Raw genomic sequence first — 17,834 nt, forward strand, 5'->3', positions numbered from 1 at the left:
GACCCTTTTACTGGCTACAATCTAAGCCCCTCTCTTGCTGAACTGAGAATCCACCATAGGTCTACTCAGCCCACAGTAGGGAGTAGGCTCTCAGCAGGTTTTGTAATTCATTAAGTCAGCAAACAATGAATGCCTACTACATGGCAGGTACTGTTCTAGGTGATAAGGATACATCAAGTACCTGCTTTCACAGATTTTTACATCCAAATGGGGAGAGAGGGTTGAAATGGGGAGAGAGGTAGGATATCAGATATATCAGGTGGCTATGAGTGCTATGAAAGACTAAAACAGAGTTATAGAGAAAGGCAAGCTGGTATTGGGTGAGGATTATTGTTTTAGAAAGAATGGTCTTTAAAAAGGTAACATTTGAACAGAGGCCTGAAGGAATAGAAAAGCACAACCTTAGCTGTAACTAAGGGAAGAGCATTCCAGGCAAAAGGAACGAGTGCTAAAATCCTGAGGTGGGAACATATTTGGTATGTTTGAGGGCAGAGAGGAAGCCAATGTACTTAAAATGGAATGAGCAAGCAGGAAAACCACAGGAGATGAGGTCAGAGAGATACTAGAGAGCCAGGTCACAGATGCCTTACAGGCCAAGAGTGAAAGATGAGAAGCCTCTGGAGGGCTTTGAGCTACTGAAGGTATATGATGTGACTTGCATTTTAAAGGATAAGTGGCAGCAGTATTGAGAACAGACTGTAAGTGGAGGGGCAGAAGCAGGAAGAGCAGTTAGGAAGCTACTGCAATAATTTGTGAAAGACGAAGGTAACCTGGTCAGAGTAATAAGCAGAGGAAGTGATGAGAATAAATGGATTTTGGATACTTTCTGAAGATAAAGGTAATAGAATTTGCTCATGGATTAGATCTGGAGAGAGGAAGAGAAGAATCAAAAATGAAGTTTTTAAGATAGATTTGAGATACATGGAGACAAGGAAGACTGCAGGAGGAGCAGGTCTGGGTGGGGCTTGAACAGTAAAAACACCTAGTGAGCTGCCTATTAATATTACATGGAGATATTGAAAATACAGTTAAACATACAAGTTTAGAGCTGAGAGGAAAAGTCTGAGCAGGAGACATAAACTTGGAAGTTGTTAGCATACAGATGATTACTAAAACAATGCAATCATTAAGGGGGTAAGTATAGAAAGAGAAGTGGTTTGATGACTAATCCTCCCTGGGCAGTCTAGCATTTAGGTTGGGAAGTGGGGAGGAAACAGCAAAGGAAACTGAGGAGGGCCCAACAAGGTAAAAGGAGAACCAGGAGAACCAAGAGAGCCGTGTCTGGGAAATAAGGGGAAAAATCGTTTTCAAGGAGAAAATGATCAATTGTGACAAATACTGCTAATAGGTCAAATAAGATTATGACTGACAATCAACCACTAGATTTAGCAATGGCTGGCATTTTAGTGACCAGTGACAAGACCTATTCTCAGCAGTGGAGGGATAAAAGTCTGACTGGAATGAGTTCAAGGAAGATAAGAGTATAGGTACACATGATAAATATACATTACTCTTTTGAATTATTTTTCTTATTTCTACATCTTATTTCTACTTCCTCAGAGAAATAGGGTGGTAGCCAACAAGGCATGTAGTGTTAACAAGAGTGTTTACTGTTTTGTTTTGGGCTGAGAGAAGAGATAATACCTGTAATGATGTCTCATATAAAAGAGAAGGAACAAGGAGCCAAGATGGCGGCCTGAGTAGGGCAGCAGAAATCTCCTCCCAAAAACATATATACATATTTGAAAATACAACAAATACAACTATTCCTAAAAGAGAGACCAGTGGATACAGTACAACAGCCAGGTGACATCTACATCTGCGAGAACTCAGCATCTCACAAAGGTGGTAAGATACAAGCCGCAGCCCGGCGGGACCCAAGGGCTCCCCCTACCCCAGCACCCTGGCAGGAGGAAAGGAGTCAGAGTGGGGAGGGAGTGAAAGTCCAGGACTGCTAAACAACCAGCTCTAGTAACCCGCACCAGGAGCGCAGACACACAGTGCACGGTGTGCTGGATATTAGAGAAACGGAAAAGCAAAATCTGTGAGCGGGTCCCTGCAACCGGCTCCCCTGGGACAAAAGAAAAGTGAGTGCTTTTTGAAACTCTGAAAGGGACAGGGACCTCACCGCTGGATGGTATCCTCCCAGCACACTCAGACCAGCAGCTGGGAATCTGGGGGAACTCTAGGCGCCCTAACCCTCTGGGCGGCAGTGCAGCTCTGAAGCCCCTCATGGAAATAAGCAGCCTGCCAGTCGTTCCCTCAGCTGGCACGGCCCCCGACACAGTGGCCCAGTAGCCTGAGAGTGGCGTTGGTGGAGCAGCCCAGGAGTGGGCACGTGAGCTGGTGGCAGTGGCAGTGGCCAAGCAGCCCGGGAGCGGGTGCATGCACTGGCGGCGGCAGTAGCTGAGCATGCCTGTGGCAGCAGTGGAGCAGCCGTGCCCCCAGCAGCCACCCAGAATCGCCTCCTAGCGCGCAGATGCCCAGGCCAGACCCAAAGGCCGCAGCCAGCGCACAGCTGCCTGGCGCAGGCAGAAGAAGCCGGGGCAAGGCACAAAGGGGCACCACTCTTGCAAGAGGGCACACCTGGCATGCCTGCCATTCCCTGCAGGGCCCTGGGCTACTGTGACAGTGACACCACCTATGGCAGCTTAAGGGATTAACCTGGAGGCTACTCCAGGAGTGCAGGTAACCAACACAGGCAGCAGAGAAAGGCAAAGTGACCAGCAAGCAGGAAAGGGCTTTTTGTTATTCCAGCTGACACACGTGCTACCTGCCTGTAGCAACCTCTATCACCATGAAAAGGCATAAGAACCTGGTCCAGTCCAGAATTACTCAGACAACCCTTGAGAGAGAGCCTGGAGAGATAGATTTAACCAATCTTCCTGAAAAATAATTCAAAATAAAGGTTATAACCATGCTGATGGATCTGCAGAGAAATATGCAAGAGCTAAAGGAGCAAGTAGGGAGGGAGAATACAGAAATAAAACAATCTCTGGAAGGACTTAAGAGCAGACTAGACGAGGGGCAAGATGCCATTAATGGAAAAGAAATCAGAGAACAGGAATACAGAGAAACTGAGGCAGAGAGAGACAAAAGGATCTCCAGGAATGAAAGAATATTAAGAAAACTGCGTGACCAAACCAAACAGAACAATATTCGCATTATAGGAGTACCAGAAGAAGAAGAGAGAGAAAAAGGGATAGAAAGTGTCTTTGAAGAAATAATTGCTGAAAACTTCCCCAAACTGGGGGAGGAAAGAGTCTCTCAGACAATGGAGGCCCACAGAACTCCCAACACAAGGGAACCAAGGAGGACAACACCAAGACATACAATAATTAAAATGGCAAAGATCAAAGACAAGGACAGAGTATTCAAGGCAGCCAGAGAGAGAAAAAAGGTCACCTACAAAGGAAAACCCATCAGGCTATCATCAGATTTCTCAACAGAAACCTTACAGGCCAGAAGAGAATGGCATGATATATTTAATGCAATGAAACAGAAGGGCCTTGAACCAAGAATACTGTATCCAGCAGGAATATCATTTAAATATGAAGGAGGGATTAAACAATTCCCACACAAACAAAAGTTGAGGGAATTTGCCTCCTCCCACAAACCACCTCTGAAGGATATTTTAAAGGGACTGCTCTAGATGGAAGCACTCCTAAGGCTAAACAGATGTCAACAGAGAAAATAAAATCTCAGCAAAGAAAGCAGACCAACCAAATACTAACTAAAGGCAAAAAATAAAATCAACTACTCACAAAAGCAGTCAAAGGAAACACAAAAGAGTACAGAATAAAACACCTAACATATAAAGAACAGAGGAGGAGGAAAAAGAAGGGAGATAAATAAAGAATCATCAGACTGTGTTTATAATAGCTTAATAAAAGAGTTAAGTTATGTTTGTTATACTTTAGAAGATTGGAGACTGTTGAGAATTAGGCTTGGGGTTGATTAATGATTGTGCATTGAGCCCCCTATACAGAATTTTATTGTTGTTAACAACCATTTGATCAATAAATATAAGATATGCCCTCTCAAAAAAAAAAAAAAAAAAGAGTTAAGTTAGATGGCTACATAGTAAAGAAGCTACCCTTGAACCTTTGGTAACCACGAATCTAAAGCCTGCAATGGCAATAAGTACATATCTTTCGATAATCATCCTAAATGTAAATGGACTGAATGCACCAATAAAAAGACACAGAGTAACAGAATGGATAAAAAAGCAAGACCCATCTATATGCTGCTTACAAGAGACTCACCTCAAACACAAAGACATACACAGACTAAAAGTCAAGGAATCAAAAAAGATATTTCATGCAAACAATAGGGAGAAAAAAAGCAGGTGTTGTAAAACTTGTATCAGACAAAATAGACTTCAAAACAAAGTAACAAGAGACAAAGAAGGACATTACATAATGATAAAGGGGTCAGTCCAACAAGAGGATATAACCATTATATGCACCCAATACAGAAGCACCAACATATGTGAAACAAATACTAACAGAATTAAAGGAGGAAATAAAATGCAATATATTGGTTCTAGGATACTCCAACACACCACTCACTTCAAAGGATAGATTCACCAGACAGAAAATAAGTAAGAACACAGAGGCACTGAACAATACACTAGAACAGATGGACTTAAGAGACATCTACAGAACTCTCCACCCAAAAGCAGCAGGATACACATTCTTCTCAAGTGCACGTGGAACATTTTCCAGAATAGACCACATACTAGGCCACAAAAAGAACCTCAGTAAATTCAAAAAGATTGAAATTCTACCAACCAACTTCACAGACCACAAAGGTATAAAACTAGAAATAAATTGTAAAAAGAAAACAAAAAGGCTCACAAACACAGGGAGGCTTAACAACACGCTTCTAAAAAATCAATGGATCAATGACCAAATTAAAATAGAGATCAAGGAATATATGGAGACAAATGACAATGACAGCATAAAGCCTCAACTTCTGCGGGATGCAGCGAAGGCAGTTCTAAGAGGAAAGTATATAGCAATCCAGGCCTACTTAAAGAAGGAAGAACAATCCAAAATGAATAGTCTAAAGTCACAATCATCGAAACTAGATAAAGAACAAATGAGGCCCAAAGTCAGCAGAAGGAGGGACATAATAAAGATCAGAGAAGAAATAAATAAAATTGAGAAGAATAAAACAACAGAAAAAGTCAATGAAACCAAGAGCTGGTTCTTTGAGAAAATAAACAAAATAGATAAGCCTCTAGTCAGACTTACTGAGAGAAAAAGAGAATCAACACACATCAACAGAATCAGAAACAAGAAAGGAAAAATCATGACAGGCCCCACAGAAATACAAAGAATTATTAGAGAATACTATGAAAACCTATATGCTAACAAGCTGGAAAACCTAGAAGAAATGGATTTCCTAGAAAAACACAACCTTCCAAGATTGACCAAGAAAGAAACAGAAAATCTAAACAAAACAATTACCCCCAAAGAAATTGAATTGGTAATCAAAAAACTATCCAAGAGCAAAACCCCTGGCCCAGATGGATTCACGGCTGAATTTTATCAGACATATAGAGAAGACAGAGTACCCATTCTCCTTAAAGTTTTCCAAACAATAGAAGAGGTGGGAATACTTCCAAACTCATTCTATGAAGCCAGCATCACTCTAATACCAAAACCAGGCAAAGACCCTACCAAAAAAGAAAATTACAGACCAATATCCCTGATGAACATAGATGAAAAAATACTCAACAAAATATTAGCAAACCGAATTCAAAAATACATCAAGAGGATCATACACCATGATCAAGTGGGATTCATCTCAGGGATGCAAGGATGGTACAACATTCAAAAATCCATCAACATCATCCACCACATCAACAAAAAGAAAGACAGAAACCACATGATCATCTCCATAGACGCTGAAAAAGCATTCAACAAAATTCAAAATCCATTCATGATAAAAACTCTCAACAAAATGGGTATAGAGGGCAAGTATCTCAACATAATAAACGCCATATACAACAAACCCACAGCCAACATCATACTGAACAGCGAGAAGCTGAAAGCTTGTCCTCTAAGATCAGGAACAAGACTGGGATGCCCACTCTCCCCACTGTTATTCTACATTGTACTGGAGGTCCTAGCCATGGCAATCAGTCAAAACAAAGAAATACGAGGCATCCAGATTGGTAGAGAAGAAGTCAAACTGTCACTATTTGCAGATGACATGATATTGTACATAAAAAACACTAAAGACTCCATTCCAAAACTACTAGAACTAATACCTGAATTCAGCAAAGTAGTAGGACACAAAATTAATACACAGAAATCGGTTGCTTTCCTATACACTAACGATGAACTAACATAAAGAGAAATCAGGAAAACAATTCCATTCACAATTGCATCAAAAAGAATAAAATACCTAGGAATAAACCTAACCAAGGAAGTGAAAGACCTATACACTGAAAACTACAAGACACTCTTAAGAGAAATTAAAGAGGACACTAACAAATGGAAACTCATTCCATGCTCTTGGCTAGGAAGAATTAATATCATCAAAATGGCCATCCTGCCTAAAGCAATCTAGTTTCAATGCTATGCCTATTAAAATACCAACAGAATTCTTCAACGAACTGGAACAAAGTTTTAAAATTCATATGGAACCACCAAAGACCCCGAATAGCCAAAGCAATCCTGAGAAGGAAGAATAAAGCAGGTGGAATCTCGCTTCCCAACTTCAAGCTCTACTACAAAGCCACAGTAATCAAGACAATTTGGTACTGGCACAAGAACAGAGCCACAGATCAGTGGAACAGAATAGAGAGTCCAGATATTAACCCAAACATATACGGTCAATTAATATAAGATAAAGGAGCCATGGACATACAATGGGGAAATGACAGCCTCTTCAACAGCTGGTGTTGGCAAAACTGGACAGCTACATGTAAGAGAATGAAACTGGATCACTGTCTAACCCCATACACAAAAGTAAATTTGAAATGGATCAAAGACCTGAATGTAAGCCATGAAACCATAAAACTCTTAGAAAAAAACATAGGCAAAAATCTCTTGGACATAAACATGAGTGACTTCTTCATGAACATATCTCCCTGGGCAAGGGAAACAAAAGCAAAAATGAACAAGTGGGAGTATATCAAGCTGAAAAGCCTCTGTACAGCAAAGGACACCACTAATAGAACAAAAAGGCATCCTACAGTATGGGAGAACATATTCATAAATGACAGATCTGATAAAGGGTTGACATCCAAAATATAGAAAGAGCTCACACACCTCAACTAACAAAAAGCAAATAATCCAATTAAAAAATGGGCAGAGGAGCTGAACAGACAGTTCTCCAAAGAAGAAATTCAGATGGCCAACAGACACATGAAAAGATGCTCCACATCGCTAGTCATCAGAGAAACACAAATTAAAACCACAGTGAGATATCCCCTCACACCAGTAAGGATCGCCGCCATCCAAAAGACAAACAAGAACAAATGTTGGCGAAGTTGTGGAGAAAGGGGAACCCTCCTACACTGCTGGTGGGAATGTAAACTAGTTCAACCATTGTGGAAAGCAGTGTGGAGGTTCCTCAAAAAGCTCAAAATAGAAATACCATTTGACCCAGGAATTCCACTTCTAGGAATTTACCCTAAGAATGCCGCACTCCAGTTTGAAAAAGATATATGCACCCCTATATTTATCACAGCACTATTTACAATAGCCAAGAAATAGAAGCAACCTAAGTGTCCATCAGTAGATGAATGGATAAAGAAGGTGTACATATACACAATGGAATATTATTCAGCCATAAGAAGAAAACAAATCCTACCATTTGCAACAGCATGGACGGAGCTAGAGGGTATTATGCTCAGTGAAATAAGCCAGGCAGAGAAAGAGAAGTATCAAATGATTTCACTCATATGTGGAGTATAAGAACAAAGAAAAAACTGAAGGAACAAAACAGCAGCAGAATCACAGAACCCAACAATGGACTAACAGTTACCAAAAGGAAAGGGACTGGGGAGGATGGGTGGGAAGGGAGGGATAAGGATTGGGAAAAAAGAAGTGGGGCATTATGATTAGCATGTATAATGTTGGGGGGGGGCACAGGGAAAGCTTTGCAACACAGAGAAGACAAGTAGTGATTCTACAGCACCTTACTACGCTGATGGACAGTGACTGTAATGGGGTTTGTGTGGGGGACTTGGTGATGGGGGGAGTCTAGTAAACATAATGTTCTTCATGTAACTGTAGATTAATGATACAAAAAAAAATAGTACATGAGTACCTCTTTACAAATATCACCCCAACAAGAAATGGCACCAATCTCCCCACCTTCCTTAAAAAAGACCCCTCAAAACAAGTCTTCTGTAGAATGTGAAGAACATAATCTTATTTTATTTTGTATTTCTCAAGTATGAATGTGATTATCTTTTCATATATGTGTTAACCATTTGTAATTTTTCTGTCAATAAATGCCTAATCATAAAAAAAAAAAAAGAGGAGGAACAGGGTCTCGAGAGTAAGTGGAGGGCTTCGGCCTAGAAGCACAAACAAAAACAGGAAAAGGCAGGATAGATGGACAGAGGCAGATGTGGTGAGACAGTTCTGGAAATTCTGTGCTGATTGCTTTATATTCTCAGTGAACAGGAAGCAAGGCTATCAGGCGAGGAAGCAGAGGAAGTATCAAAAGTTTTAGGGAAAAGACAGTATGAAGTGTAATTTAGAAGAATGAAAGAAGGTATCACTGGAGAAATGTAGTGGGTGTCTTTCAGTAAGTACTATGGACCCACCTAAAATTAGTGTTTATAAACTAAAATACAACCGGTTATCATTGTTGTGTTTCTCTCTACCATGTTTACCTGTGCAGGTGTGAGTACCAAGTAATTAGAGTTAGATTAATTACTAAAGTAGAGCTTTGCTGTATCAGTGTAACAAAGGGAAAGAGGGGGTTGAGTATGTATGCAAGGGGATGATTATAATGATGCACCAAGGAATCTAAATTAGTTAAGGAGGAAAATGAAGCTACCTAAAGAATGAAAAGGTGATAGGATCAAAATTCCTCATGGGTCTAAGAATTACTGGAATTGGGATACTAAAGAAAATAAGCTAGTAAGACCTGTGTTGGTAATCAGACCTGCCTGAAATTGAAATTGTGAAGAAGGTGTAGTTATTGGCAATGACAAGGTTTAGGGTATGACCTTGGGACTGCATGGCTAAGTTGTGGAAGATGACACTATCAAAAGAGAGTAAGTCAAAGAACTGAGAGGCTAGAATATCGGAAGGATCATCTATGTGGCCACTGAAGTCATCCAGAATTATGACAGAAGTAGTGACCAATGGTGTTAATGAGCAAACAGCTAAAAATCTCCAAGGAATGGGGAGGATTGACTCAGAGGTCTACAAATGACAAACTCGGAGCATAGGTGACAGTATATTTTGACAGCATGAACTTTAAAGCTGGGGACTATTTTAGGAAGGAGGGGTGGACAATGATAAAGAAATGACAATGAAGAACAAGTGGGATGCCTATTACTCCATCAGGCCCAAAGGTAAAGAGATGTGAGGAATAATCAGCCACAACTTGAGAAGACTGCTGAGGAAGCAACATCCTCAAGTGAGAACCAGTGACAACAAATTGCCAATATATTATGACAAGGAAGAAGCTGCCAGACTGGAGGCAGGTGTTTATATGCATTTGACTCTCTATGTCAATATTAAAAGGATGGCTTCCTGTGGTGTGGAGGTTAGATGAGTGCCAGTAAAAAGTAGTTTAAAGAAGAGATAAAATTGTAGCCTTTTCACCTCTCATTACCTTAGTTGCCTTAAATGCACTGATAATCAATTATGGTACAGTAGGTGAAGACCAAGCAAGAACAACAATTTAAGTGATTTCTTCCTTGAGATTAAAAATATCAGATTTATCACTTAATAAAAGGGATCATATGTAAAACTGTGGTTTCTGAAAAAATATCACCTACCATTAAAGGTTCCCAATAGGCTAATGAGCAATCAGTTGCCAACAGCAAACAGCCTGAGTTAGATGAACTAAAACTGATGTGAACACTCATGTCTAGTAATACCTGTAGGCCAGTGGGCTCAAAAGACAGAAGGTACAATATCACTACATTGGATTTCTCTTAAAATGGGGCAAGAGTCCTAGCAGTAACTTGGAAGGATAACCCCTCCTAGCTATCTGCTGTATAAAAAGTTGAGGTAAACAGAGAAAAGTAAGAAAGGCAACTGTTGGACATTTTTAAAAGCTGTTTTTTGCAGGCTTTCCACCCTTCCCTTGAGGTAGGTCTACTGAGTTAAACCCAACCCCAACTGAGGCCAAGATCCATCAGTCATGAAGGACTTGAAGGGTAAAGGGGTTCCATGCAGAGACCACGTAGAATTTATGCTGAGCCCTCTAAGGTCATCTATATGTGGAAAAGGACAGCATCCTCAATGTCAAAGATAAATGTTTCCACTCACCTAAGGTTTGGCATTTCAAAACAAACAAAAGGACAGGCTTTTCTTATTTAAGGTGACAATTCTGACAGCCAAAAGATTGTGCAGCCACTTAGTTCTAGGGCTTTACTCTCTGACCTTTTGGAGTTCCAGGCACAAAAACCCCAAAAGGATATCTGGCTCACCTGGGCTGTGATTAACATTCTGGGGCAGTGCATTGGTGATGTTGGGCAGCTCATGCCCGTTGTTCCCATCCTCCAGGGGACAAACATCCAGGTCGCTCCATTTCTGCAGTTGCTGTAGCCAACAGGATTTTTCCTCTAGTTTGCAATGTGGATTTAAAATGATGCAGACCCATAAGGCCCCTGGAAAACAAAGCAACACACCTTCTTGATATCTCTCTTTTGACAAATGTATAAGCTTTAGTTTTTCATTTTACTCTTTTCTTCCATTTTCAGTTGGTAGGGGGAGTTTCCAAAATACAAATACCAGTTTTCCTCAATATTAAAAAACCCAGACCTGCTAAAGTTTTCAGAACTAGCTTATTTTTCCTTCCCAAAGCTTCCTCTCAAAGCAGAGTGACTATCTTGATATCTGGATGTGTGCCTGTGATGAACAAGATAGATTTTGGCATGCATTCTGAACTCAAATCTGCAGTCCAACTTACATTTGTTGAGAGTTTCTATGTTCAAGGCCCTATACTAGAGAATAAGACACTGTTCCTGGAGGAGCTGACTAGTCGGTGGAGACAGACAGATAACCACAATGTCATTTGAATATGATAAATTAAGATAACCATATACAGCACACTAACAGTACAATAGCACTGAGGGGCATTTAGTGGAAGGACAGGGGTCAGAAGGGAGGTGTTTAGAGAAGGTTTTAATTTTTGGTTAGTTGACCTTGAACTTTCTGAGCTGCAAATCCCTCAACTGTAAAACTGAGATAATAAAAAACAAAATAACCACTTAGTAGAGATACTGCAAGAATTAAATGAGATAACATTTGTAATGGGCCTAGCATATTACTTTCCACATAGAATTTTAGTATTTCCTTTTCTAGGGAAAATGAGTTATTTGGACTTAGATTTTAGCACTGCTGATCAACTGCTGATATCTTCAAATATCACATTCTTGGATCTTCCCTGTCACTGTAGCGGTGTCACATATTCCATATAAGCAGTGATACTGTTTCTTTGACCACAGCACCCCTCTTTTTAAGCAAACCTGCTCCTTCTTTTCAAGGTTAATTATGTGGCTAAGCCACATATATTCTCAACTTCAAGTTAGCAATAAACCTGGCTGCAAGTGTCTTACGTTAAAAATTCCTTGGAATGGAGCTATGGATGGGGGTACATTCAGACACTATTTCAAGGCCCCTCAGAGTCAAAAAGGCCATTCTAGCTTCAATTTCAGATACTAACTGAAGATGATGAAAACTCATTTCTGTTGGCTCAATTTTTAAAATCTACCATGAAAAAGAAACTATACTATGTAATATAATAGTATATAATGATGACTTTCAAGGGGATTATAGTTAGGAGCCACCCAAATAATAATTGTAATAAAGCATTGTAAATATTACATATAAATATATATAAAGCCCTATGCAATAATATATGATGGAGCAATTAATTCTGCACATGGGTCAGGAAAAGTTGTAGAAAGGAAATGACACTGAGACTGCCCTTTAAGAATAAACATGAGTTAATTCTGGTTAAAGATGGCTAAGTAAACACATATATTTAATTCACCACTCTCTCCTGCAGCCTCACCAAAGTGAAAGTAAAGGGATAAAAACGGGCATGAATTTACAGAAACACAGAGAATGGGAGAGATGAAAGAGAATGGCCACAAATTTTAGAATCTGTAAAGTATGTGGATGTGTAATAGCTGATTTAACAAAACAAAGTTGAAATCTCCATTAGCAGTAAAGAAACCTCAGAAGCAGGCTGATTTATGCTGCAGAACCCCGCTGAAAGTGGGGCTGAAAACAGAACTGGTTAGAAGTTTGTCAAAGGTCTCCAGATCCCATATTTCCTCTTCTATTCAAGGTAGCTTAGTGGCTGCTCCTTCCCTCTCCTGGAAGAAGACCAGAGCTTTACCCACTGGAAAGGCTGATTCAGAAAGGCTCTAGATTGGGAACATTATGCACAGCTGAGGGTGGGATTTCCATACTAAAAACTGAGGGACTAAGGGAAAATATACATATTGAAAAAATTTCCCATCCAATCCTCCTTCCCCACTTGATTCTGAGAAGACTGTGACAGGCTTATAACCCAGAGACAAGAGATTTGGGAGATTCATCTCTGGGAACTCATCAGTCTAAGGGGGGGGAAACACTGCAGATACTATACTTGGGATTCTCCAATGAAAAAGCCCACCCAGATCAGTCTCACTTCAGCTGACTAGTTGACAAGGTCATGCGCACACACACACACTTTTTTGCTTTTAAGTGTCTTACTTGTAATTAGGAATGGGCAACTAAGGAACATTAGATATATGAGGAAAGTGTCTTACATGAAGGACCGAGAACAAAGCAAACAAACAAAAAAACTTGGAGGAAATATAGACAAGGCAGAGAGAAGAAAAATCTTGAAGAAAATAAACTCTAATTGGTACCTTCAACATGAGAAGACACTGCATCCATGAAACAAATGCAGAAAGAACAAAAAGGGCCCCTGGAAATTAAATATGATGACAAAAATAGATTAAAAATTAATATGATGGCTGAAAAATAAAAGTTGAGAAAACCTCCCAGAAGATAAAAGACAAAAAAAAGAAAAGATACAGAAATGAAAACAAGGAGAGAAAAAAACAAGAAAATTAAAGGATCAATCTCCATTCATTACGTTCAGTCACGTCAAATAATCTATCAGGAGCCAAGATGGCGGCATGAGTAGGACAGTGGAAATCTCCTCCCAAAAACATATATATTTTTGAAAATACAACAAACACAACTATTCCTAAAAGAGAGATCAGGAGATACAGGACAACAGCCAGGCTACATCTACACTTGCAAGAACCCAGTGCCTCACAAAGGGGGTAAGATACAAGCCGTGGCCTGGCGGGACCTGAGCGTGCCCCTCACCCCAGCTCCCTGGAGGGAGGAGAGGAGTCAGAGTCGGGAGGGAGGGAGAGGGAGCCCAGGACTGCTAAATACCCAGCCCTAGCCATCAGCACTGGGAGCGCAGACACACAGTGCATGGTGTGCTGGATACTAGGGAAACGGAACAGTAAAACCTGCGAGCAGGTCCCCACAGCCGGCACCCCTGGGACAAAAGAAAAACGAGTGCTTTTTGAAAGTCTTAAAGGGACAGGGGCCTCACAGCTGGATGGAACCATCCTGGCACACTCAGCCCAGCAGCTGGGAATCCCGGGGAACTCCGGGTACACTAACCCCCTGGGCAGCAGCGCAGCTTGGAGGCCACTCAGTGATAAACAGCCTCCCGCCTGTTCCTCCTCTAGCGTGGCCCCGCCACAGCGGAGCAGTAGCCTGAGACCAGCCACACTCACAGCAACCGCGCAGAGCTCCACAGCGGCCCAGGCAAGAATCAGAGACCCCGTCTGTGCACAACTGCCCAACACAAGCCGCTAGGGGTTGCCATTCTCCCAGGAGAGGAACGCGAGAAGCAAGCAGGAAGGGATTTTGTTCTCCCAGCTGACACACACGCCATCTGCCCATCGCCATGAAAAGGCAGAAGAATTTGATTCAGACCAGAATCACACAGACATCCTCCCCTGAGAGGGAACCTGGGGAGACAGACCTAACCAATCTTCCTGAAAAAGAATTCAAAATAAAGGTTGTAACCATGCTGATGGACTTGCAGAGAAATATGCAAGAGCTAAGGATGGTGAATACAGAAATAAATCTCTGGAAGGACTTAAAAGCAGAATGGACAAGATGCAAGAGGCCACTGATGGAAGAGAATCAGAGAACAGGAACGCAGAGAAGCTGACACAGAGAGAAATAAAAGTATCTTCAGGAATGAAAGAATATTAAGAGAACAGTGTGACCAATCGAAACGGAACAATATCCGCATTATAGTTGTACCAGAAGACGAAGAGAGAGAAAAAGGGATACAAAGTGTCTTTGAAGAAATAATTGCTGAAAGCTTCCCCAAACTGGGGGAGGAAAGAGTCTTTCAGTCTACAGAACTCCCAACACAAGGGACCCAAGGAAGACAACACCAAGACATATAATAATTAAAATGGCAAAGATCAAAGACAAGGACAGAGTATTAAAGGCAGCCAGAAAGAGAAAAAAGGTCACCTACAAAGGAAAACCCATAAGGTTATCATCAGACTTCTCAACAGAAACCTTACAGGACAGAAGAGAATGGCATGATATGTTTAATGCAATGAAATAGAAGAGCCTTGAACCAAGGATACTGTATCCAGCACGATTATCATTTAAATACGAAGGAGGGATTAAACAATTCCCAGACAAGGAAAAGTTGAGGGAATTTGCCACCACAAACCACCTCTACAGGGTATTTTAGAGGGACTGCTCTAGATGGAAGCACTCCTAAGGCTAAACAGATGTCACCAGAGAAAATAAAATCACAGCAAAGAAAGAGGAACAATCAAATACTAACTAAAGGCAAAAAATAAAATCAACTACCCACAAAAACACCTAACATACAAAGAATAGAGGAGGAGGCATAAGAAGGGAGAGAAATAAAGAATCATCAGACTGTGTTTATAATAGCTCAATAAGCGAGGTAAGTTAGACAGTAAGTTAGTAAAGAAGCTAACCTTGAACCTTTCGTGCCCACGAACTTAAAGCCTGCAATGGCAATAAGTACATATCTTTCAGTAATCACCCTAAATGTAAGTGGATTGAATGCTCCAATCAAAAGACACAGAGTAATAGACTGGATAAAAAAGCAGGACCCATCTATATGCTGCTTACAAGACACTCACCTCAAACCCAAAGACATGCACAGACTAAAAGTCAAGGAATGGAAAAAGATATTTCACGCAAACAACAAGGAGAAAAAACAGGTGTTGCAGTACTAGTATCAGACAAAATAGACTTGAAAACAAAGAAAGTAACAAGAGATAAAGAAGGACATTACATAATGATAAAGGGGTCAATCCAACAAGAGGATATAACCATTATAAATATATATGCACCCAATACAGGAGCACCAACATATGTGAAACAAATACTAATGGAATTAAAGGAGGAAATAGAACGCAATGCATTTACTTTAGGAGGAGACTTCAACACATCACTCACTCCAAAGGACCGATCCACCAGACAGAAAATAAGTAAGGACACAGAGGCACTGAACAACACACTAGAATAGATGGACCTAATAGACATCTACAGAACTCTACATCCAAAAGCAACAGGATTCACATTCTTCTCAAGTGCATATGGAACATTTTCCAGAATAGACCACATACTGGGCACAAAAAGAGCCTCAGTAAATTCAAAAAGATTGAAATCACACCAACCAACTTCACAGACCACAAAGGTATAAAACTAGAAATAAATTGTACAAAGAAAACAAAAAGGCTCATAAACATATGGAGGCTTAACGACATGCTCCTAAATAATCAATGGATCAATGACCAAATCAAAATAGAGATCAAGCAATAATATATGGAAACAAATGACAACAACAACACATAGCCCCAACTTCTGTGGGACACAGCGAAAGCAGTCTTAAGAGGAAAGTATATAGCAATCCAGGCATATTTAAAGAAGGAAGAACAATCCCAAATGAATAGTCTAAAGACACAATTATCGAAATTGGAAAAAGAAGAACAAATGAGGCCTAAAGTATTTTTGCATCTATATTCATCAGGAATATTGGTGTGTAATTTTCTTTTTTGGTGGGGTCTTTGCCTGGTAGAAGGAGGGACATAATAAAGATCAAAGAAGAAATAAATAAAATTGAGAAGAATAAAACAATAGAAAAAAATCAATAAAACCAAGAGCTGGTTCTTTGAGAAAATAAACAAAATAGATCAGCCCCTAGCCAGACTTATAAGAAGAAAAAGAGAATCTACACACATCAACAGAATCAGAAATGAGAAAGGAAAAATCACGACGGACCCCACAGAAATACAAAGAATTATTAGAGAATACTATGAAAATCTATATGTTAGCAAGCTGGAAAACCTAGAAGAAATGGACAACTTCGTAGAAAAATACAACCTTCCAAGACTGACCAAGAAAGAAACAGAAAATCTAAACAGACCAACTACCAGCAACGAAATTGAATCGGTAATCAAAAAACTACCCAAGAGCAAAACTCCTGGGCCAGATGGATTTACCATGGAGTTTTATCAGACATACAGAGAAGACATACTACTCATTCTCCTTGAAGTTTTCCAAAAAACAGAAGAAGAGGGACTACTTCCAGACTCATTCTATGAAGCCAGCATCACCCTAATACCAAAACCAGGCAAAGACTCCACCAAAAAAGAAAATTACACACCAATATTCCTGATGAATATAGATGCAAAAATACTCAACAAAATATTAGCAAACCAAATTCAAAAATACATCAAGAGGATCATACAACATGATTAAGTGGGATTCACCGCAGGGATGCAAGAATGGTACAACATTCAAAAATCCATCAACATCATCCACCACATCAACAAAAAGAAGGACAGAAATCACGTGATCATCTCCATAGATGCTGAAAAAGCATTCAACAAAATTGAACATCCATTCATGATAAAAACTCTCAGCAAAATGGGTATGGAGGGCAAGTACCTCAACATAATAAAGGCCATATATGAAAAACCCACAGCCAACATCATACTGAACAGTGAGAAGCTGAAAGCATTTCCTCTAAGATCGGGAACAAGACAGGGATGCCTACTCTCCCCACTGTTATTCAACATAGTACTGGCGGTCCTAGCCACGGCAATTAGACAAAACAAAGAAATACAAGGAATCCAGATTGGTAAAGAAGAAGTCAAACTTTCACTATTTGTAGATGACATGATATTGTACATAAAACACCCTAAAGAATCCACTCCAAAACTACTAGAACTGATATTGGAATACAGCAAAGTTACAGGATACAAAATTAATACACAGAAATCTGAGGCTTTCTTATATACTAATAATTAACTAATATAAAGAGAAATCAGGAAAACAATTCCATTCACAATTGCATCAAAAAGAATAAAATATCTAGGAATAAACCTACCCAAGGAAGTGAAAGATCTATACCCTGAAAACTGTAAGACATTCTTAAGAGAAATTAAAGAGGACACTAACACATGGAATCTCATCTCAAGCTCTTGGCTAGGAAGAATTAATATCGTCAAAATGGCCATCCTGCCCAAAGCAATCTACAGATTTAATGAAATCCCTATCAAATTACCAACAGCATTCTTCAACGAACTG

General features: G+C 40.1%; 1 protein-coding gene across 1 annotated transcript in view; it reads right to left on the reverse strand.

The window, feature by feature from the left end:
* ZSWIM5 (zinc finger SWIM-type containing 5) overlaps positions 1 to 17,834 on the reverse strand; it is a 167,886-nt gene that overhangs the window by 30,586 nt on the left and 119,466 nt on the right. The window contains exon 5 of the mRNA XM_036893030.2: positions 10,640 to 10,819. Coding sequence (XP_036748925.2) covers positions 10,640 to 10,819 — 180 coding nt within the window. The remainder of the gene's footprint in view (positions 1 to 10,639; positions 10,820 to 17,834) is intronic.

This window comes from Manis pentadactyla, chromosome 4 (genome assembly GCF_030020395.1).
Source record: "Manis pentadactyla isolate mManPen7 chromosome 4, mManPen7.hap1, whole genome shotgun sequence".
NCBI lineage: Eukaryota > Metazoa > Chordata > Mammalia > Pholidota > Manidae > Manis > Manis pentadactyla.